The 25,394-nt window shown below is 33.2% G+C and overlaps 2 protein-coding genes across 2 annotated transcripts in view; both read left to right on the top strand.

Moving 5' to 3' along the window:
* Nucleotides 1-25,394, top strand: part of LOC123664772 (LHFPL tetraspan subfamily member 3 protein) — a 46,639-nt gene that overhangs the window by 17,373 nt on the left and 3,872 nt on the right. The window lies entirely within an intron of this gene.
* On the top strand, nucleotides 2,291-3,890 carry LOC123664767 (tektin-4). Its single transcript, XM_045599247.1, has one exon. The coding sequence runs from the start codon at nucleotides 2,291-2,293 to the stop codon at nucleotides 3,788-3,790; it is 1,500 nt and encodes a 499-aa protein (XP_045455203.1). The 3' UTR covers nucleotides 3,791-3,890.

Raw genomic sequence — 25,394 nt, 5'->3', positions numbered from 1 at the left:
AAGCCACAAAAATATGCTTGTTAGATCCATAGTTGTGAAATTTATTATTTTATTTATGTAAATAACTTTTTTACAGTAATAATAATTCATAATAAATTATGATGCCAGTAACATTATACAGTCGTTATTTAATATCCTCATTCGTATTGTTGTGTAACGTAATACCTTTTTGTTTCTTTGATTTATTTTTAATCTAGCATGACTGAGGAGTGATTAAAAAAAACAATATGGTATTTTTTATTAATTTTATATTTAAAGAGACCTTTATTTTTATTTGTACATTAATTATTATAATTAAAAATGGGTTTGCTTTTTCGACCGTACTAATTCCGGTGTTTTTTGACATTAAAAGAAGTCGTAATACGAAAAAGTGTCGTATGTCAGTTTCGAATCATGACCTAGTTTTTATACAGTCCTATGAATGATAAATTACATAAACTACAGCCGAAATAGTATGGATGTTGAATGTCACGTTGAATGAGAGAATAGACAAGAAATTGATCTATCTAAAATGTTCATAATATACTGAAAACAAATATTAATGATTTACGATAATTTGCAACTTTATAGTGTTTTGTTATAATTGATGTTATTATCAATTTGACTAGGACATACAGCGCCAGCTCTTGTAAAAAAAAGGCGTCAATTACAAAAGGAGAAACTATAGTAAAATTTATTCGAACATAAAAATCACGCAATATAAGTAACGTAAGTTTTGCAAATAAAGTTATTATTATTATTATAACTTATGGCAAAATAACAAAAACAGATACTCTGTAAAATTATCGTTAAAAAATAATCAACGAAGCTTACGTAAGTTCCTTTCATTTTAAAATTATTCGTCGAAGCTAACGATGATTTTTATTAATTTAATATTAATTAAATTAGGCTAATGTTCGTTCGATTGCTTTGTTGCAATGATCTAAAACATTAAATACACATTTGGAAATTAAGGTAACGTCTTAATAATATGCTATTATTAATTAGCTTTATATTGAAATTATTTAAGAGTCATTCATGACAAAACTGTAAACAGAATATTCCAGATTAAGAATGTATAGGAAAAATTAAAAAAGTTCCTTTATTAATCAACCTTACTTTTATTGATGTGTGTCTGTTCCGAAATATATCAAGTTGATGACGATGCTGTGAACATGTAATGTCTGTGCAGAACAAATAGATGTTGGTCTGTGTTCTGGCCTGTTTGTGTTTGTGTTGTGTGTTTTCGTAATCTCGAAATATGATTTCATCCTGCTGAGATCCGTTAAATACAAACTTAAGATATCGTTTCAGAATTAGCGGTAATAGAATTGGTGGTAGAATCTTACGTCAGGAAGACTCACGGTCTGTTAAAAATTGTTCAAACACTTAGGAGTTGACCATGGAATATCTCTCTCTGTACTTTTCTTACCTCGATTTAAATTTATGACCATAATATCATAATTACAATAATTTCTTAAACAATTAAGCTCGAAGTGAAAACGAGAGCAGAAAATTGTAATCATATAGAAAGTAGTCAAACGATTGTAGGAATAACAACAAACTAAATATACGTAACTGGATAAACGTCGGATGTAGTAAATTGCAAGTTTTCACCGACGGCAGGTAGGTGAATATAAATGGGTGTGACACTAATGCTACAAAATAAGCTAGTGTGTGATATCGGCCCCTTATTAGTATAGTAGTAGTTAGGTATTTTCTTTATTTAGTGGACAACGACATATAAATACTTTAGTATTATGTTTCTATCTAACAACTATAAATTTAAATGTCTGTAATGTATTAAAGTATCATGTAGCAATTGTCTATATTTTTTTTTTATTTAGAATTTTCATCTTACATAAAATGTAAATATAGCTAGAGTTAGCTTTGAAAATTCTTGGAGGTGTCGATTAAAATTGATTATAAAATATTTCGGGTACGGAGACCTTGTGGTCTCCGTAAATAAAAAGACATAAAAGTACTTTGGCTAACTTAAAAGATGTGTTATAATTTTCTTAGTGGCGTTTGTCGTAGCAAAAAAAAAAAATAACTTTAGGCGATACTATTTTGTTTAACTTTTTTTAAAGAAATCTCCAAAATATATATTACATGTCTACAGTATCATAAAACCAATTGCATTAGTATATTATTGTATTTGTATAGTTTGACGTAACATAGTAATAACTCTTTTCTTCACTTTAAATTGTCGTATGAATGACAATTAATATTTCATTATCAGTTGACAATTGTTAGTTTATATTTTTTCTATAAATATTTATTTTATTCATTTGCCTAGTAGATATATAACATGACTTCTTTTCCCGAAAAAGATAAGTGTCCAAAAGTGTGCACTGATATCGGTGCTTTTAAAAAAGCAGCCAAATCTCCAGAGCAAGCTAAAGAAGAAATAAAAGCTTTAGAGGAAAGTAAAACGAAAGAGCTCGAAACAGCTGACATCCATAGCCATGTAGCCGAAGAACAAGAACCTAGTTCACGTCCTGTTACTACAGAAGAGTATCTTCCTAATCTTAAACCTGGTCCTGATGGCAAAGTTGATTGGACACCTCTCGGGAAAATGACTGGAACTAGACCGGCAGTTAATAAGTACAGCATTAGTCGATACTCTCTGAACGAATGGAGAAAACACAATGAAAATGTTCTCGATCCTGAAATTATAACTGAATCAAATATTGTAGAGTACAACGCTAAAACATCTATGATGCAGGCATTTGGTAACATCGATAAACAACAAAATGAAAACTTCAAGAGATTACGACAGAAGGCAAAAGATATATTTAGATGGAAAGTTGAAGTTGAACGAGCTTGCAAAGCGATTACCGAAGAAGTCGAACTTCTGGAAATAGAACGACAACGTTTAAAAGGCGCTTCTAGAGTACTTATGTTACCAGAATCAATATCAAAAGAATGTTTAGATCTTCGTTCAAATAGATTTCAGCCGGACCTAGTAGCAGACTTGGCAGAGCAAGAACTTATCAAGGAAATGAACCTGGTTAGTGAAGTTCGTTCAACATTAAAGAACACTCTCAATCAAATCGAAGAGCAAATGGCTATTAACAAGGCAGCAAAACATAGAATAGAATACGATTGGTGCGATAAAACTATGGCTTACAACACGGAGAGTATTAACTTAAGTCTTAACACTAAATCTAACACAATTATGTTCAAACCAGGATCGACACGTTTTGGTGAGAATACAGCACCCTTAGAATACTGGGAATATTTTTGTAGAGAGACAGTACAAAATTGCGAAGCAGCTCGACAGAAATCAGCTGACTTGCGGGGAAGCCTCAATGCTATTTTAGTGAGTGGAGGTCGAAAGTTACGGAATCAAGCCGACCGAACCGACATAGCATTGGCAGAAACGGTCGCAATAACTCAAGAGCTCTGCACCAAGTTGGAACAGACACTTCGCGATACTCTACAGAGAATAGCAGATATGGAATCCTTGATAGCCAATTTACAGGATTCTATTAGGAAAATGGACGCCGCTATGAAATTAGCTCAAACTAGACTCGATAATAGAAACAATTGGAGGCCTCATGGTGAGAGCGTTCGAGACCAACCTCACTTAGGTTTGATTGAGGAAGTGAAAAAGATTCATGAAACTGTAACATCTTTACTCGGTCAACTAAACAATGCAGAGAGAGTGAGACAGGATCTCTTAGAGAAGAGAATCGTTTTAGAAAGAGATATAGCGTCTAAGAGGAAAACTTTAAACATTGATCGAGACAGATGTGGTATGGTGCGCTCTCATTATCCATCTGCTTCTGAATTAGCTGGTTACTAAACCAATTTCATTTTAACGATATTATTATCACAAGTACTATTTGTTCCCAAATTTGCTTTAATGAACTTATATTATTATAATAAATTTGTCACACTACAAATATCAAAAGTAAAGTTATTATTGTCTACGCCTCATCGTCAGTGAGACGTACTTCTTACAGTAATCACCTTTCACTATTTACTGTCTTATAAACAGTTAACCGATTGTGCAAGATTACTGGAAGTAATAATTTTATGATTCTGTTTTGATTTATGTAAATGTAAAAAAAAAATATTGTTATATAATAGGAATATTGGATATATCGTAACCTGTTTATATACGTTCTGGTATGGCGCAAGTATATAGTTGTCTTGAAACCGGCGGGTTCGATTCCCGCTCGAAGTAGGTATTGAGGGTCTGAGTCTTTTTTGGCCTCCATACTGTTGTTTTTTTTTAATATATTTTGATAATTTTTAAATTAATCGAAAGCTGATGTTTATCATGTGGTCACATATAAATTTTATCGAGATCTAATAACTACTTTTTGAGTAATCTTTGATAACGCGTAGTGACTTGACTATTTTTTCGTCGATCAACGTTGTATTACTCGTCGATGTAATTGAAGTCGATTTTTTTCGTTTGCGAGCAAACACAATTATTATTTAGAATAATAATGTGTTAGACTTACAGAGCGAGGGCTAGCGTAAATACTCGCTACATGGATGGTACGTATCCTACTCGTAGGTTTCAAGGTAGACCGCGTGTAAAGAATGGCTGGGGCTTTTCAGCTTTCTGACTTGGTTGTTTGTTGATTGTGAACTTTATCGCTATTTCGTTAAGAATTACTGAGAAATAATAAATATCTATAACATAGGTAAGTACACATACGGTCATCTGTTCCTACGGTAAACAACTAATGCACAAGCAGGTAGAACCGACTGATACGTAGAAATAATACCTACATGGATGGTACGTATCCTACTCGTAGGTTTCAAGGTAGACCGCGTGTAAAGAATGGCTGGGGCTTTTCAGCTTTCTGACTTGGTTGTTTGTTGATTGTGAACTTTATCGCTATTTCGTTAAGAATTACTGAGAAATAATAAATATCTATAACATAGGTAAGTACACATACGGTCATCTGTTCCTACGGTAAACAACTAATGCACAAGCAGGTAGAACCGACTGATACGTAGAAATAATACTTATATATGATACTAGCTGACCCCGCAAACGTTGTTTTGCCATATATGTTATTAAACCCCTTAATCCCCCCCCCCCCTATAACTTCGGGGTATGAAAAATAGATGTTGTTCAATTCTCAGACCTATCTAATATACACACAAAATTTCATGAGAATCGTTCAGGCCGTTTCGGAGGAGTTAAACTACAAACACCGCGACACGAGAATTTTATATCTACTATCTTCATTTCAAATAATATAATGAAAAATCTAAATTAATGACACAAAAATTTATTAAAATAATTTATAAGAGGCCCTGTACTTGCTACGTTTACAAATTGTATCGAATACTCAGATATCGTTTTTAAATAATAGAGTTGTAGCTGCTACTGACTGGCGCAGAAGAGAATGGAGATTGTAGATTAAAATTAGTAAAATTTAGTGTTAAACACGCGGGGGCCGAATGCAGATAATTCCGTCCAAAAGCATTTTGCAAACTATACAATTTTGATACAGTCAATAAGTTTTCTAAAAAAATTTAAATATTTTTCAAAAGAAATTAATAGGTGGACTTTTTATTGATTTTATTTTCATTTAAAATGTTATAAATATATTTGTGTGTGCTGTGTGGCTACGGCACTAAAGAATTTAGCCACCCCCTCTCTTCCTGTGGGTGTCGTAAGAGGCGACTAAGGGATAACAAGGTTCCAGAACCACCTTGGAACTTAAGAAGCCGACCGATGGCGGGATAACCAGCTAACTGCTGGCTTTGAAATACACAGGCCGAAGACGGGCAGCAGCGTCTTCGGTACGATAAAGCCAGTACTGCGGTCACCAACCCGCCTGCCCAGCGTGGTGACTATGGGCAACACACATGAGTTCACGCTATTTTTGGCGTGGAACTTGTGGAGGCCTATGTCCAGCAGTGGACTGTATAGGCTGTAATGATGATAATGATATTTGTCTGTTATATATGAACTACTGAAATACTTGTATTTGTTTTTGTACTGAACATTTTTTTTTCTTTTGTTTGGGATCCTGTACGAAGCGATTGCGGCTCTGTCGTCGAGCTCTCGGTATCTGTGTCTATTCTTATACGTCTAGATACTCCACTCTGATACGTATTTTGTTACAGTTCATATAACAAGATAACGCGATCCTAATGAACCGTTGAATAATTACGGAACACGGAATCACTCAATCACTGGAGAACAGTAAAAATTACTTTCAACAAAAAAACAATGGCATCGCTATCTGACATCCCACGAGAGTGGGAACTAACGAACACGAGAATGGTAATAGTGACCTTCCATTGGATTTAATTCGTATTTTATTTATATACTGCAGTGCTAATAAAATGAATATGAAATTTTTAAATACTTATTTATGTTGACAAAGTTGAAACTGTGTACTTTTCTTTTAGAAGGTTCTCGGTAAACAAACGATTTCGGTAAAGAAATTCAAAGTTCAGATATTTTTACTGTCCTACCCTCTCTATTAGGTTTAAAAATCTAGACTGAAATATTGAAATACGTGAATTAATTATTAAATCCAGGTTGATTAATTACTCAACGATAACATGTCGATTATAACTATACGTTTTATTGTTATGTAAAAAATTGCAATCAATTCCATCACAGAAATCAATTAGCAATCCATCACAGAAACGGCATTTTGAAAGAAAGTGTTATAAATCTTATTAATTTGATTAATAAAATTACTAAACATTGCAATATAATTTGAATCATAAGGAGAGTTTATAATTATTACTGGCATATGTCTATACGGTAACGTCTTACATAAATGACTTTCAAATGTCACTTCTAATATAACATTTATATATTGTATTTATATTTTTATAAATTTGTGTATATTATCTTGCATACTAAATTAATATAAAAATGGCCACAAAGACGGATCCCTATTCTTGTCCAAATATTTGTCCAAAAGATGGTAGAAATGAGACGGAAAATAAGGTTCAAGAGGTTAGTAAGGCTGCTAAATACGGTGATGCCCATGCGGCCCCGTATGTTCCCGGTATGATCAAACCGTACGAGCCGAAAGTATACCCTCCAGGAGCGCCCCCGAGATACTTGCCACAACCAACAGACAGTACTAGCGGTGATGTTCTAGGCATGGGACCAATTGGTCCATGGGCACCTGGACATTTAGACTGGACGCCTCAAGCAGGAACAACAGGAGTAAGACCAGTAGTTGACAAGTATTCCATTACAAAATACTCCACTGGTGAATGGCGTAAGAACAACGAATACACTCTTACTCCTCGGGCTACTGATAAAGCTAAAGCTTTAGAAATTCAAACAAAAAAAGACGTTGATAATGCATTTACGAATATGGATAATAAATTGAATGATTCAAATAAGAAGTTAGATAAAAGAATTAAAGATTTATCTCACTGGAAGAAACAGGTTGAAAAAACTCTTCAGGCTATAACTGATGAAATAAACACATTAGATGAGTACAGGACACGTTTGAAAGGAGCTTGCAGAATTTTAATGATGCCAGAAGCAATATCAAGAGAATGTTTAGAATTACGAACTGGTCGATACGAGCCAGATTTAGTCAGAGATGATGCTGAACAAGAATTAATCAAAGAAGTGGCGATTGTTGGTGAAATAAGAAGAGTGTTTATGAATACTTTAGCAAAAGTTGAAGAACAGATGGCAAGGAATAAAGCAGCAAAATCATCCATTGAATTTGATTGGAGTGATAAAATGGTAACGTTAAAAGTTGATAGGAGAAATGCTACTCTTTCCCCTGATTCCAATTTAATACTGTACCATCCAGGAGTAGCTAGATGGCCAGAAAATGCAACAACTTTGGAGTATTGGGAACACTACTGTTCAGAAAGCATAAAAAATTGTGAAGAGGTAAGGCAAGCATCTGAGAAACTAAGGAGTGATCTAATGACGATCATCACGAAAGGAAGTCAGGACATGAAATTGCAAGCTGAAAGAACTGACAGCGCTTTAGCGGAAACAGTTGAAGCTACAGAAGCAATGTGCGAGAAGTTAGAAGAGAATTTAAAAGATAATCTCAAAAAAATAGCTGATATAGAAAACCTCATAGATTACCTAAAGGAATCTATGCGAAAAGTCAACGAAAAAAATAAATGTGTCATGATAAGATTACACGCTAGGAACTACGAACGACCAAACGTAGAAAATTGTAGAGACGAAGCCCAGTACGCTCTGATTTCTGAGGCAAAGTTCATAAAGGAGACTGCAGAATCGTTGCACAATAGACTTAGAGAGACCGAATCAGTCAGGTCTGAATTAATGAAATATCGGGGAGACTTGGAAAAGGATATAGCTTGCAAGCGTAAAAGTCTTAATATAGACAAAGACAGGTGCGCCAGACTTCGCGCTCACATGCCGACACCAGAGGAATTCGCTGCCGGTTGAAGCAAATTTTAAATTAAATATTTTTAATTTATTCCAAAATTGATGAGTAAATTTTAAAGCTGATGTTACTATAAAATTCTTTTAATTTATTCCTAGTTATAAACGTATAAAACCTATTATGCTAACTTTATATATCGCTACATAAATTCTTGCGACATATTCACGAAGTCCTAAATACCAAGTATGTAATTTATAACATTGTTTATTATATACCTACTTGACCTTTTATTAGAAGCGTTTTACACAGACTGGGTTTAATTATGTATCGATATAATTCGTTAAATAAGAAACTCATCATTGTTAAAAATGGAAAACTAACAAATACATGAATTAAGTCACAAAATTATAGTTTACAAAATTAGATTCTTGTTATTCTTACGGTTACAGTTTTATGTTGAACAGTACAATTTTAGGATTTAACATTGGTGTTTCAATAAAAATAAATGATTATATTATTACTGAGAAAGTAAAGGAACCAATTTCTTCTTTGTTTTGGTTACTTTAAGTCGATAAACTGTGTAAGTATTAAAATCATCTTTTATTCTTGCATAAAAACAACCAACAATCGCTTTAACATAGTTACGTCTTATACGATTTAGTAATAAACACTTGCATATTACCTGTTTAACTTATGACAGACGGTTTTTGTAATTTTACCAAATAATAGAATTAGTGTTTCAACACCAAATAAAAAGTGGGTCGTGGGTCCATACGTATTATTTGCTAGACAATACAGATCTTAGGATAAGAGTAAGCGATGAGAACATCCGTATTAGACCAGTCGAATGTAAAACTATTTATTGTGTACGATATTACTTCTGTAATATTTTGTAATGAGAATCCAGCAATGGCTTGTCGAGATGTAACTCTCAAGACTACTGAGACTGTTAAAATAGGAAATTATATGCAATAATATGCTGCCTATTAGATAAAGCATTTACCGAAAACCAGTAAAAGACATTTACAATACTCATTAAAACAAAATGAATACGAGAAACTTTACGAGATATTTTAAAGGAACATAAAATTAAACCGTCAAGAGATAGCTTATTAGAGACCTTGCGTAATCGAATCGTTAAAACTAACACGCCTCGTGACGGAAAGAGATACATCGGAGAACGTTGAGTTTATGTAATTCATACGAATCGCCTAATTTTTATCTGAGCCACTCGTAAACTTAGTGTTACTTAAGATATGAGGTGCCATGTTATAACTAAAACGTGAGTTGTACCGGATGTTACTGAGTACCTAGTAATTAGTTCGTGTGAGAGATTTAATTGAGACCCAACAAGCATAATGAACCCATCACAGCTTTTTATAAGATGTTTGTTTTTCTCTTTTTTTACAAAGTGGCATAAACGAGTCCGGTTTGCATAGTGATAAGCGGTTACCGTAGCTTATGGACGCCAGCAACACCCGGAAATGTTTCTGGTGTGACAAGCGTGTTGCCGAACCTATCCCGACCCTCCCCGGAGCTCTGGCCACCTAGTACCCATAAGAACACAATACTTGGCATTAGCAGCGTTATTGAGCTGTAATCTTCTGTAAGGTTAAGCACTTCCCCAGTCGGGCTGCTCAAAATTTTGAACAAGATATTTCCTGCTCAATAACGACGTTCATAAAGTAGGCAACTAAAAACCCAGGCAGGCTTTTAGGTAACAACCGATCCAACTGATATGCAGATTTTTTCTATAATTAGTGTGATACACTCTACTCAGTGGATACACCTCTGAATTAGAAACTAGAATGAATATAACGACTGGCCCGTTGGCGTAGCCAGTCATTTATATCATTACCTGTTAGACCTAACGCCTGTTCGTTTGATTTGCTTTAAAATACCTTACCCTTTTTCAACGTGGGGAAAATCCTCATGGATACCCTTCCAGCGCGGCGGCACCGGTGAGGCTATGTCAGATTTTTACTGACCAAAAACCACCACGTGTCAGCAGTCATCCACTTGGGTGGGGCGAGATGGGGTCACGCTATCATCCGCTTGGCATTCGCCACCTCGCCCCGGCGGAAAATACCTTACCCTACCCTAACTATAATTGTATTTTAGTATTTTACAATGTGACTATTACCAGCTTTTAACTTTGGGCTATTTGATCGAATTACCCTCATGGCCTGGGAACGCGAACTCGATCTTAAGAGAACGTGATCTCATTAACATTTTACAAGATACAATCACGATCACATCGAATCACAAAATTAAGCCATTATTGATACCTACCTAAGTATGCTTTGCTTTTTGAAAGCATTTTTTTAAGAGTAACGAATTAGGACTAATTTCAACAAGCCGTCGATGTAAGCATATAACATCATTAAATAAGAGTAAGGTGGTTTCATTGTTAGAAATAGAATTGGGATTGGGTTTCTAGAAAAATTTTGATGATTTATGTTAAAATACAAACTTCGTCCGCGTGGAATTTAACAGAATAGTTATTATTCAGTTCGCAAATCGCAAATTAAAAAACAAAAATATCTAAAATAAAAGTAGCCTAAGTTACTCCTTATTACATAAGCTATTTGCTAGTGAAAATCCCGTCAAAATCGATCCAGCCGTTTCAAAGATTAACCGAAACAAACAGACAGACAGACAAAAATTATAAAAAATGTTATTTTGGTATATGTACTGTTTATACTTACATATGAATTTACTAGAAGGTGGATAGTTTAATATAACAAACAGACACTCCAATTTTATTTATTCGTATAGATAGTTGTTTTTGCATGTCACTAAGAAGCGCAGAAAATTAGTAAAAAAAAAAAATACAGTCGAATTGAGAACCTCCTCCTTTTTTGGAAGTCGGTTAAAAAGATGAATACATTTTAAGTAATTAGGTATATTATCCTACAGTTTTTAGATTTCGCAAATTATTTTAATAAAACGTATGTATAAACACGTCGAATCAACAATAATGAAGAAATAATTAAGCATAAAACCCAGAAATAGCTATACAAGCTTTAGTCACGAAAGAGATTCCTCTGTACGTTGATTATAGTATCATTTTTTGTGATGAAGCTTTTCAAAATGGCCGCATCGTATTTTTTATTACTTAAGGCACTACGTAACAGACGCTAATGGCACAAAAATGTCTTAATTTCTCAAAAGTAGAGTAGTTATAACGAATAACGTGATAACGTGTCATTATCCGACTTGTGATTTGCATGCATTCGTGCGTTTTAATACATCTATGTTGCTATATGAAATGTTTTGCCATTAGTATTGCTACACTAGACACGCGTTATGGCTTCACACGTGTTATAATTCGACACTGTTCTACGATTATGATAGTGTTTTATATAAATGTTACTATCCCGTGAGAAATAAATGTTATTCTGGGACAGAAAAATAGCGTTGTCCTGTTACAGACACATAGGTCAGACCAGGTGTAGTCATGTGGGATAAGTGTGTGCATTTAACCTCTGTTACGGCATAAAATCGAAAACTATTTTTAGTAAAATAAAACAAACTAGCAATACCCGTGCAAATAATTTATACACGTTTAAGCTGTTTCAAAATAAAAGCCGTCATATTATATATAATTGTAATAATTAATTAATTTCCAAAAACAAAAGCAACAATCAATTTTTAAGTTATGGATGCCGATAGAGCAATTATCTATAAAATGATATATAATTTATGTGGAGTAATTGTGAGGTTTTCTCTAAAAAGGGAGGCAACCTTAGCGTATTAATATGTCAGCAATAGCACTGTCGTACGGAATTAGTAAGGAATTTATAAACAACAGATGCACATCGTTCGATATTCAACCACCCTCACTTATATCACTCGAGTTATTCTGACGTGTATAAAACGAACAGTGCAACCGCCGCTAAGGCAGTCTTGGCTCTGGCTTGGCACGATACACTTGTTGTATCCTGCTAGTAGCTTAACCTAGACTCATTCAATAATTAATTTGTGCAAACGAATTAATTGTTATCCATTACGATTCATTTGGCTAGGCGAGGCGTATAACTCGAGCAGTGGAGGTGAGCGTTGATACGTATCTCAAAGGAGATCTCCTTAAACCTACACCTGGGTCGCAAGTCCTAGGCACTGCTCTGAGTTATTCCCTCCGCCACACGATAGACACGTGTTCGGTGGACATTAAAATTTCGTTATAATCTTTTTAAGTACTACCTACATAATATTGTAAAGAGTGCGAGTATAACCTACGCCCGCGCCCTGCAAATATAGATAAGGAGCCTTCCAATTCAGTCGAAAGACTACAAATACATATGATTGAGGCTAACCAGTTAGTTTATTTATTGATAAACAAAATTGTAAACAGCAAAAACCTACTTTACAGCACAAATCTTTTAAAAATAGTCAAAAGAAACGTAAAAAAGTGCGTACACAACTACACATACAAAGTGTAGATTACTTTTGAAGACCACTTAAGTAAACTAATTTTTGGTAAAATCTTGATTTTAAATTTTAGTCCAAATTGAATCCAGATCCGTTCAACCGTTCTAGTGTCATCAACTAACAACACTCTTTCAATAATTTATAACACAACTAAGATTCGTACAAATGATGAACCTATATAATATGAACTTAGTTATTATTGAAATACAGATGTCTGTGAACAATCTGATCATTAATATCAGGTGTCTTTAAATAACAGACATCTGTGAACAAAGGTGTCATATTATCTTATTCGTTGAGTACAAGCGATGTTGCAACTTGTGACTCTTGATCTTTTATGATTACTTTCTCCCAAATTACGTCAACAGCTCAAGTGCCGTTGTACTTGTTATGGTATTTACGTCTTTGGTTTCAGAGTTGAAGAATGCCTTTGATCTTTTTTTCGTTTAGGAATATTTCGAAATGGTTTTATGAGCATAATTATACTTATAGTGAAACAATACCACGAGCAATCATAATTGCGTTGCTGACACTCAATCTTCCTCAAGAGTTTTGACTATTTTGACACAAGGAATACAGGATGCAATAATACATAACAGATACAATATACACTATAATATGTTTAATATATTGGCTATATTATATACTTTCCAAAAAAATATGACTCCAATATTCATAGAATTGGAGCAATTATTTGCGCAGTTTATTTCGTAAGTATAATAAATTCATAAAATATAACCATAAATGCCAAAACAGACGAAACCAAGCGAATTGTCCAGTAAGTAAGTCTTGTAACAGATTCTTCACGCACGTCTACCGTTACGTTTTCATGTAAACGAAAATTAACTGTTTGATTCAATGCTGCCTTGGTTTTGGAGATAAATTGATTTCACCGTCACGCAGTAGGTACCGTATCTGCCGTACGGTACTGTCTTCGTAAACGATCGGATGTGGTCTTTTATGCGTTAAATTCTGATTGTGTAATGGCATCTAGTTGAGACTTTTTAATACTATGGTGTCAAAACAAGCACACGGTCCATCTTGGACGGATACCACAGCTTATTGAAGTCTGCAATATCAGGAGCATATCGGTTTACGTGCACGTGTTGCCGAACCCCGACTCTCCCCAGGAGCTTTTGGCTAAATTACTCACCACAGGAACATAACATAACTTGATGGACTTAAAACATGTGCAAATGCAAATCAATTCAGCAGTATAAACGAAGTTATAAACAGATGAAACACAAATGAAAAACTCATAGATTTAAAATTTATAATTTTTTACACTTGTTGAATCATTTTTCTCGTTTATTGGTTCGTTATTCCAAACACAGTTCCATTACAAGTATAGTTTAACTTTTAAAATGGTGGCGATTTTATTTTTCGAGATGCCTGCTGCCAAACAAAACTGCCAAAACGAACATACACGTAATGTTCGATCAAAACTTGACCAGTATTTCCCTTTAGTAGACTAAATTACTAAATAAAATTTCAAAATACACTTAACACATATACCTACAGATATCGAAATTAAAACATTTTGACAGCGGTTATTACGACTTGATTAGCCTCATAGATCTAAGTGCAAATAAAGTAACCTATAGTCCGTTCTCTTTTACGTAATATTTTTTTTTAATACTGATATTATTTTGATAAAGGAAATGTACTTAACACCTGATATGTACGAGAATTCTGTCGATCTTAAAAAATTTAGTTCACAGTTTTGGATTAGACAGAAAGAAATGAAACTGATTTACTAGATATTGTTATATAAACAGTTTTTAAATTATAAAAATAAGTAAAAACATAAAAGGATACAATAAATAACTAGTCCGCCATCTTGCATATGCCGTCATGTTGGATGTAGAATGACGTCACAAAGTTAACCATGCATTGTCATCCAAATTTAACTTGTATATACAGGGTGGGGATGACAATACGACAATAACTTTGACATCGTATATGTAATGATATTCCAAGCCCACATACAAAAAATCAATAAAATACATCCAGTAGTTTAGTCAAAAAATATGATTTTTCATTTTTTAAAATTACTACGTGTTGTATAACATTAGTCGTGGGTCGTAACGTCTTTTATGTGTAATCGGTTATACGTAGTTTCGTGGATACGCGTAACTAGTTTCGAAACTGCTTATTTTTCGAAACTAGTTATTTTTGTATACAGTATCAGTACGGGACGGTGAAGTTATATTACTTTTGTTTGTATTATGGTTATGAAGTAGTTTTATATGTTATAACTTGTAGCATATACGAATTCCGTTACGTAAGTTAATATTGATGGATAGTATAATTAAATTAACTTCCCTTCATATTTTATCCAGGCTTACGACTCCCTGCAAAACATGTTATTTAAATTACTTTTTGATTTTTGTATATTCATAATAATCGATGCAGGCGTATTTAGAAGTTCATTTGATTTTATGTACAGTTTTTAATTATTTTTCGAAATACATAAATACATACATATAATTAAAAATACAACAAAAAACCCATACTATTTTAGTATATACTTCAACACGAGACAATAACATTAATCGTTAATAATTAATCACTCGTCAACTGTCTTAACTTAATGCTAAATAGTAAATTCGAAAATATTTAAAAAGAAACACGACCGAAATTAAAATTTCTTTAAAAAAACTGTGCGTATTAAAATAAACTTAAGCTCATAGTCAATTGCGTACAAAATCCCATGAGCATATTCGAAAACAAAGATGCATCTATAGTACTTATAGCCATCTCCTTTTATCCTACGCGTAAGCGTATCTGCGTATTGTAATGATTAATATTAGTAACCTGTTACGTTATTAGGCAAAACGCTTATGCGCCGGTCGTTGTGTCAAGTTTTTGATAAAACTGCGTACGAAAAAAAACTGCGTACGTAAAATAATCGTTACATTCGTATCGGCGAAACTACGTATATGGTTATTAGCTTCGTAACTAGTTACTGAAACCGATTACGTTAAATAACGGCCACCGCTATATAACATTAATAAACGGTCACCCGCAGGTTAACGACCCTTTCAGCGCGATCGGTACAAACATAATATTACGCGTACGCGTAATTTAAAAACGTGCAAAATTGTTATCTATTTTGGTAGGTCAGTGTTGTGTTAAGACATATTAAAAACATTTGTTAAATAGTTTTAATATTCAGTATGATTCTAATAATTTTCTTTTTATAATTTTTGTTTTTTAAAAATTTATTGTTTCTTTTAATGCTTAAATTTTAAATTCTGAAAATCTAAATTGTGTATCTAACATAGATTTTGCAAGTAGGTAATATCACGGGGAGCACACATGGCATATCAACAATATTTAATAAATTTAAGTATTTCATTGACTATATTTATTTCAAGATCAAAATATTCGCGAAACTTTTGCTCGAGCAGTTCAACAAATGCGATAAAGACAACAAATAACAATAACAACAATTATTAATAATAAAATACCACGTTATTACATTAAAATATTAAATCTTGCAACAGCTGAAAAAAACAATCAACGTGGCACGTGTGTTGCAATGACCCTGAGAACGTCTAACGGTGTAAAGGACAATTGGCTGTGCCAGGGCTGCTAGAAAAATTTGTCACACTCATACAAAATTTTCTGTGGTCATATTTTTTAACAAAAGAATTTGTTGGCTTAAAATTCGTATCATTTTCGTTTCTTCTTATTAATTGCTAGGCTAATAATGTGCCCTTAAGGGTATCATTGGATAAACTGTTTCTAAGTTTTGTTCTGATTAAATTAACTTCGCTGAATTCTCGTTCACATTACAGATTGCACTGTAATGGGGAAAACATAACAAATTTAAAGCAAATTGAGCCAGTGTTTTATAATTTTAAAATTGTTTTTTATTTCAAAATGTATTTTTTTTCAAGTCGCAATTATTACCACAAGATAAATTATAAGTTTCATTAGAAAGCAAACAAATACAGCCTTTATATGATTTTTCAAAGAGTCCTCATTCATATAAAAGTGGTAGGTTCATTCAAGTAAGGGAAATTAACGAAATTCAAGCTTGCCGGTGAATGATGTTTCTTTAATTATGAAATGCTTCCAGGTAATAGGAATATAAAAATCGTACATTTTGCGTATGATTTTAGTCTAGCGATCGTACATGAGTAAAAATTAAAAAAAAAATAGTATCGATTAAAATCGTACATCTGTCAGCCCTGGTGCGTAGGCTAGCGTAAACAAAACATGTTATAACCTGTTTTTTGTTTTTCCCTGAGTTGCCGCGTACGCGACAAGCGGCCAGTGGTCTCTGTGCCGTTTACTTAGGTACTCATGTTTCTTGATGTCATACGCGTTGATTTGTCAATTTTCTACATATGCGCACGAGTTTTGTTCGTTTTAATTAGTTAGTGGATTATCTCGAAAGACTTGGAGTGATTGTGCGATATTTTAACGCTTTATTTTTATAGCGACAAGAACATTAACGTAGAATAAATGCCTAGTTTAATAGTTATTAGGTGAATTGTGCGAAATTAGGCGCTAGTGTAAATAGTAAGAATAGTTTTTATTTTATTTACAATGCCACGTTATAATTAATTACACAGCTTCGGAGTACATGATTTTTGTTTACGGAGAATGCCACGACAAGGCTAATTTAGCAGTACAGAAGTACCGGGAGAGATATGGGAACATCCGTATTTGTCCAACCGATGGCCGCACTATTTCAAATGCTTTTCAGAGGATACGGGAAGATCAATGCTTAATCCCGCATTTTCTGTGAAGTTTTGTAACAAGCGACTTGTACTCAACAGACGTAAATACAGTTGATGAGTTAAAAAATAGAATTATTAGACCTTTTAATAAATTAAAAAATATGGCCACTAATGGCGACATCATGTCAAAATTAATGAATTAAATTATAAGAAGATAATTATTTTAGATAGAATTTAAAAATTTAGTAACCTACTAGGACCGACCAAACAAACCAACGTACCTAGTTCGTAGTAGTTCGTTGTGTCACCGCGCGTCATAACAGGTCAGTGAACCTATAGTCACACATGTTGTAGTATAATTTTATTATATTTTTCTTATTTAGTTTGTTTGAAAAAACCATTTTTTTGATTTTGACGTTAGAACTTTTTTGATGGTTTTGAAATACTCCTATAAACTAGTATTACCTGTGTTATCAATTTTTGTCGTATTGTCATCCCCACTCTGTATATATATATATATATTTCAGCTAGCTTCAAAATTTAGTTTGCAAGATTTCACCCAAACAACTTACACACACACATATATATATATATATAATATAAAAATGAGTCGCTGAATGTGTTGCTAAGCGCAAAACTCGAGAACGGTTGGACCGATTTCGCTAATTCTTTTTTTAAAATATTCCTTGAACTACGAGGATGGTTCTTACGGAGAGAAAAATTCTAAAAAAAAAAAAAATTTAAATTTCCTGAAAAAGTCTAAAAACAACAATTTTCTATACTCCCATACAAAAGATTTGTGATAATACTTAAAAGTAAATTTGAACTTTAATAACATACGATAAAGTTTGTGTTAGGCGATACGAAGTTCACCGGGTCAGCTAGTATATATATATACATACATACATCACAAGTTAAATAAAAGCTTGTAAAAAGGAGCGCGAACACAAAGACAGGAATAAAAAGGAAATGCGAAATAGGTTACTGCTTCAGCATTGATTATGACAACATAATTTTGCTGCATTAACGCTGTTTTTCTGGCAGAACCTGTATAACTTTGAAGTAGTTCTAAGGTACAATATTATTATGCAATCACAAAAGAAATGTAATGGCATATTTTTTTTTACAAAAGTAGTGGAAAACAGTTACTTCTACTTTTACCTAAGCACGGCAAAATTGTGCAACGGTAAAAGCAATAAAGAAGTACTTTAAGCGTAATTCTGTGAGAAAATGCTGTGAGAATTAGATTTTTTACCTCATTACAATATTATAATTAATTCAGTATAGCGTAATTAGCGTTAAATGGGTTGTTAGCTTGTAATTCACGTTGGAGATGGTATTACGTATACATTTGTAAATAATAAGATTTAGTCTTACACTTGTGATGTAAGTACTTTGATTAGCAAAAATTTTATTGATTGATTGATTTTTTTATCCAACTAGGTCGGCAAACAAGCTTACCTCTCACCTGATGGTAAGCGATTACCGTAGCCTATAGACGACTGCAGCACTACAATCATTGCAAGCGCGTTGCCGACTTATCCCCAATCCCCCCAGGAGCTCTCTTCACCTTACTTACCACAGGAACAAAACACTGCTTGAAAACAGTATTATTTAGCTGTGATCTTCATAATAGCGAGGTACTTCCCCAGTTTGGCTGCTCCAAATTTTGAGCACGATATTTCTTGTTGTGTCTTACCTCGGTTAAAGTTAGACAATATCGATTGTACCGCGATTATTATTTTGAAACTCCCGATATTTCGATAAAATAATAATCGCGACTACTGTACTGTGTGGCTACGGCATCAAAGAATATAGCTACCCCCTCTCTTCCCGTGGGTGTCGTAAGAGGCGACTAAGGGATAATACAGTTCCACTACCACCTTGGAACTTAAAAAGACGACCGATGGCGGGATAACCATGCAACTGCTGGCTTTGAAATACACAGACCGAAGACGGGCAGCAGCGTCTTCGGTGCGACAAAGCCAGCCCTGCGGTCACCAACCCGCCTGCCCAGCGTGGTGGCTATGGGCAAAACACATGAGTTCACGTTATTTTTGACGTGGACTTGTGGATGCCTATGTCCAACAGTGGATTGTATAGGCTTTAATGATGATGATAATGATGAATAATCGCGACAATTTCCGTAGAACCAAGTCCCAAGTGACCGTGATTGGTTTAACCTTGAACATCTCACTGCTATGTATATGCCTGAGCCTCTCTCCGTGTAAGAGAAAAAAAGAGCAAAATTTTATTATTGTAAATATTTGTAGTACCAACCATAACCAGGCATTTGATCAAATAAATGATTTAATGACATTATGTCGAAACTGTTGTAAATAACTGTAATGCTAAAGGTTTTGCGATCCGTTCTGAAATTATTTACTCAGTTGAATTAATTCTCTGTTTATTTGATGATCACCTTTTCATAATATTTTACAGTTATTAGTTGCAGTTAATATTTCGACGGGCCCGAAGAACAAAATCGTATCTGCAGACTTACCAAATTACAGTATGTAGCTTAGAAGTTCTGCTGAAATACAATCATTTACTACTTACGCAAATAAAGATGATGTTTGGAAAATCATTGTAAAAGCTAATCAGGAACTTTGTTTATTTATTTCTACATGTTTATAAAGACTTTAACTTTTATTTTAGGCTTAAATTAATTCTTATAATATTATAGGGATTTGTTCTTCGGAACTACCCAGCACTTATCTAAATATACGATTTTGTTTTAGGAAATTGAATAAAAAAATAGTAACCCATGTGAACATATGATGTTCTTCTCAGATAATTTAGTCGACAATATAATAGTATGTGCACATTTATATTAAAGAAAACACATTTATTTTTTATAATCAAAGCTTTAATAATATAAAAGTAGCACAGTGGGATCTTCGTTACAAAACAAACGTCACATAGGTGTTAAAAATTCTCTCATTATTACGAGATAAATCATCATAAAATATATAAGATAATTGTGTTTGCAGACAAACGAAAAAAAAACCGACTTCAATTACATCGACAAGTAATACAACGTAGATCGACGAAAAAAATAATAGTCAAGTAACTACGCGTCATCAAAGATTACTCAAAAAGTAGTTATCAGATCTCGATAAAATTTAAATGTGACCACATGATAAAAAACAGCTTTTGGTTAAATTAAAAATTATCAAAATCGGTACACCCAGTAAAAAGTTATGCGGATTTTCGAGAGTTTCCCTCGATTTCTCTGGGGATCCCATTATCAAATCCTGGTTTCCTTATCATGGTACAAAACTAGGGATATCTCCTTTCCAACAAAAAATCGGTTAATTCAAATAAATTTGAATGGGACCAAATGACACACACCTCCTTTCGATTAAAAAAAAATTGTCGAAATCGGTCCACCCGGTCAAAAGTTCTGATGTAACATACATAAAAAAAAACAGTCGAATTGAGAACCTCGAGAGAGAAGAAGTCTGTTAAAAATAAACTTTAGCAAAGAATAAACAATCACTCTTATTTCTTGGTCCATTCGGGAGATTACTTATTTAAAATCACAGTTTCAATTACAATTACTAGTTAAGTCCTAAACTTTCTACTTCGTTTTTATATTTTATATTAGTTTTTTTAATCACAGCAAATTAAAATTAAATCAGTCTCAAACTTTCTATCATTATTGCATAAATAATATTATGGTTAAGATTCATCGTCATATATATCGTTTCTTTCATCATTGCAATCAAAATTATAATATGGTAAAGATTTAAAGAATACTGCATTGCATGAACTTATGACACCAGAATCACACATGCTCAGTAAATCTTTATATTTAGCTTTGAGCATACTCTAATACAGGTAAAATATCAGCTGAGTTTCTTGTATCGCTGCGAACAATTAAGTATTCATAAGTTTCTTGGTTTAAATCACACTTATAATACAATTTATTCGGTTCCGATTTGTCAACGAAAACTTCCATAATCTTAGTCCACAATATTTTCTGTTGTCTAAAATTCTTGTTCAACAATTTGTCATTTACGTGAACCTTAAAATTAAGAAAAATTTGTTCTGTCATATTTTTTACTACATACGGTTCTCCTTCTGTGTTTGCCCATCTTACAAGTAAACACCATTCATCTAGAGTGTAAATCGTTTTTGAAGAAGAGGACCGCTCTATAAGGGCATGCACACTTTCTCTCTTGTTTTGTGTATGTCCCTTTTCAAGGAATCGATGTGTGATTGATGCCTTGTACTTTTTGGCTGCATACAAATATGAAAAAAGGACAAATCTATTCTGATTTTGGCCAGCAAAACTATCTGACCAGAAACGAAATTCTTTGGCTCCTTGTTCTATATTTTTTATTTACAATTTCGCGATATTGACGCGTGGTTGTTTATTGAAGCAGTCAAGTCTTTTTTCTTTTGTTATTTTATCCCCACAATTATTCCTACAACTACAGGCCTTTCCCATTATTTTTTCACCAACAAATTTACCTCGCTTTGATACATGGCTCTTTCCAAGCAAACTTTTTCTTTTCACGTCAGACCAGTCTTGCTTATGTACCAAGCGTTTCTTTGATCTTTGCTTTCGCGTCATTTCTAGTATTTAAGTTAGAGGCACTAATGTTTAGCAATCGAATTGAATCAACCCAACTAGTATGATCGGGACAAAAAGGGTCATTACATTTTATTATGTGTATATTCACGGGGGAAGACATTGGAGTAGCTAAAACCATATGTATATATATATGGCGCAGAAATTCCAGAATCTTCAAATTCTCAAATTCTTCAATGTAAACAGCTGCTGAGCTATTGAAACTAGAGGTTACTTCTATATTTAATGGTGTAAGCACTTCGTCAGTATGTGAGGTTTGTACTAAATGAGGAGGTGGTGAATCAGATGCTCGCAGTTGGCCTGAAAAATATCGGTGTTAACTTCGTGTTGATAGCCTAATACATTTGTGTGAACCTTTTAATCAAAAACATCATGCCAAATTTCTGCCATATCGACGTCGATATTCTGAGCCGCTGGCGGCAAAGGAGACGTGTTGGTGTTACGTTGACCGGCAGATTCTGTCAAAATGAAAATAAAAATGTATTTAATTTGTGTGGTATTATATTTAAAAACTGTTGATTAATATTGTAGTTATATATTTTTTCTTAAAAAGAGGTTAAATTACATACTTTTGAGTAGAACATGCTCGCATGTTAAAACTTATACGACAAACAAAATCGTTTATTTAGATACAGCAACATTTTTTGGGTACAACTTCATACAACAAGATCGTATGTGCTTAAGCGATGAATGACTTTAATCTGATTTTTGTCGAACAAAAACTTATGTGAAACTACTGGGGTAAAATTAAATACACCACAATTAAGTATTTTCGTGTCTATAAAATATAGGTTAATGAAATATGTTGATTATTAAGGAACAATTACATGGGTTATAGATTTCTGTAGAACAACATTGTAAATTAACAAACGACCAAAAGATACGCATTTTAGATAATTTTGGTAAATTAGTTTCTAGACTTATAAAGTAACACCAGTAACTATTTTTTTAATTACCTTAATGAAAAAAAAATATCTATTACTTACCTTGTTTAGAGATTTCTTCGTCCTCGTTGCTACAAGTAGTTGGATCGTCACTAATTTTATCAAAAAAAGGGCTAAATTTAATATTCTCTCTTTCTAGATACACCTAGACATTGTTACAGTCAGTTATTACTCACGAAACCTGAAATTATGATATTAAACCGAATTCTCGAGGAATTCTTGATGTCTTGCTAAAATGTTCGACTTTGCCGAATACAAACACGTAAATGACGATGGGTCGCGACACGCGCGGTTTCGGGGTGTAAAGAACAAGCTCGTATATGTAAATACATTTTTGTTCGCTGCAGTACATTGTAGATAAGATGATGTTCGCTTGAGTATTTAGAAAAATAAAAGACCAATAAATTAAAAAAAAATATTGCCATGTAGCTTTTTGCATGTTTAATACGAATCAATAATAAAACAGATTTCATCTTATTTTTCCATAAGATTTTGTTCTTGGGACCCGTCGATTTTGTAGTTATTTGTATTGTCAATAATAAAAAAGCCTAGACGGCTGTTTTTGTCAGTCTTTCTAAGTTAGTTGTGTCTCTGAAAGTGCATTAAGCTGAAGTGACAACACTGGATTATTCTTGACGTAGAAAATAGATAATAATTGTATAATTTGGTTTTTAGTCTGAGATTTATTTATTCTGAGCTTTTTAATAAATTTTATTGATTTTACTCAAAATTTGCGGAAATGAAGCGCTTTAAGCTCTAGGTAATCAATCAGACATGTACGTACCGGAACAGGAAGTATATTCTGACATAAGTGCTGGAAATATTTTAAAAGAAGACATACACTAAAAACACATATAATTATTACAACATTAATTCTAAGTTACGCTGTAGACGATTTCTAAAAAAAATAATATCGTCTCTTTTTTCATAATTCTTTTGAAAAGACGACTACAATATAAACCATGTAATTATGTGATTATAAAAGTAAATACGCAGTCAAATTATAAAACAAATAGCTGTGAATTAAACTTTATTGTTCCTAAATCATTAGCAGGTAGGCAGGTACCTCGCATTGTTTCACGATAAACGCCAGGATGTGAAGCTAGCGAGATTAAAGAGATATAAGATTAGATACTTCCTAACAAAGAACTTAATGACTTACTGTGCATAAATTATATAAAACAAACATTCAATATTTAGTCTTTCACTTCTTAATGCTAATATATCTTATGCGGAAAAATCTATATTGCTTTTATATTCGTCTTTGAGGGACATCCATTAATTACTCGTTACTCCCCCAAAATCTCACTTAATCTCATTTAAACTGAGGATAATGAAAAATCTCACATCAACATCAAAAAATATAAAATATTACAGATATTACAAAAAATATATATTGAGTGTTCATTTTGTCCGTATATTCAGCGTCAATCTCGTGTAAAAATCCAGGCAAATCTCACTAAATCTCACCTAAGGGAGGAGGAGGGGTCTAAACTTATCGAAAAATATCTCACGTAATTAATGGATGTTCCCTTCGTCTAAAATGATTATATCGCTTATATTGAGGTAAGGCAGGGAATATCTTGTTGCATCTGGAGCAAAAGCTCTACACCTGCGCACTGCTAAATCAGAAATACAAAGAGACTTTCTTGCAATTTGTTAGAAATAAAAATTTATACGTAAAATGTATAATACCATGTTTGCTGTAGCAAGCGCCATAGTCACGGGTGTATTTGTAATTTTTTCTAACTTTCCCCATATAATTACAATTATTTTGAAACTGTTCCCTTGCACAGAGAAACCGGGCCCGACGGACCGTGGTCGAACGATTTGTTCGTATCACTTTCATTTGAAATTGGCGTAAAATATCATCGCTGTGTGTACTTGCTTAGTTTTCTAATGACTTTACACTTTCAATTTTCATAGTACAATATAAAATTTCCATGAAACAAAAACTAAAGCGGATAAAATAAAAAAAAATAACTATTTCCCACTGCCATAATTAAATTTCCTAATTGTTAATTGTTCACATATTATATTGTTTCTTTGTTCACAAAAAAAAATACATAAAAAAAGTATTTCGTTAAAAGATTCTAGAAATCCACAACAATTTATTATTAAAAGGTTTTTTTACATTTACAATTATATCATATTCTTATTTTAATAATGTTTTTAGTAATTTTCATGTTAATTTGTAATAAAATTTAATTTAAATTAATTTTAAAAATAAATTAATACGACTCGCTCGGAGCTGGCTCGCTGGCGAATTCGGGAGTCCGAGGAGACTGGCCAAAATTAAAAAACCTAAAAAAGCCCGACGCTGTTTAACTTGGCCGGACAAAGTTCAAAAATTCAAACTATGTTCGGTTTTATTCGGACACCTGGTAATGCTAGCAACAGCCATAAGCCA

This window comes from Melitaea cinxia, chromosome 22, assembly GCF_905220565.1.
Source record: "Melitaea cinxia chromosome 22, ilMelCinx1.1, whole genome shotgun sequence".
NCBI classification, from domain to species: Eukaryota; Metazoa; Arthropoda; class Insecta; order Lepidoptera; family Nymphalidae; genus Melitaea; species Melitaea cinxia.
This window is presented reverse-complemented; position numbering and strand designations above follow the sequence as displayed.

Bases quoted from the DNA above. Each gene is read 5' to 3' on its own strand.
- LOC123664767 (XM_045599247.1), top strand. From the start codon at position 2,291: ATGACTTCTTTTCCCGAAAAAGATAAGTGTCCAAAAGTGTGCACTGAT.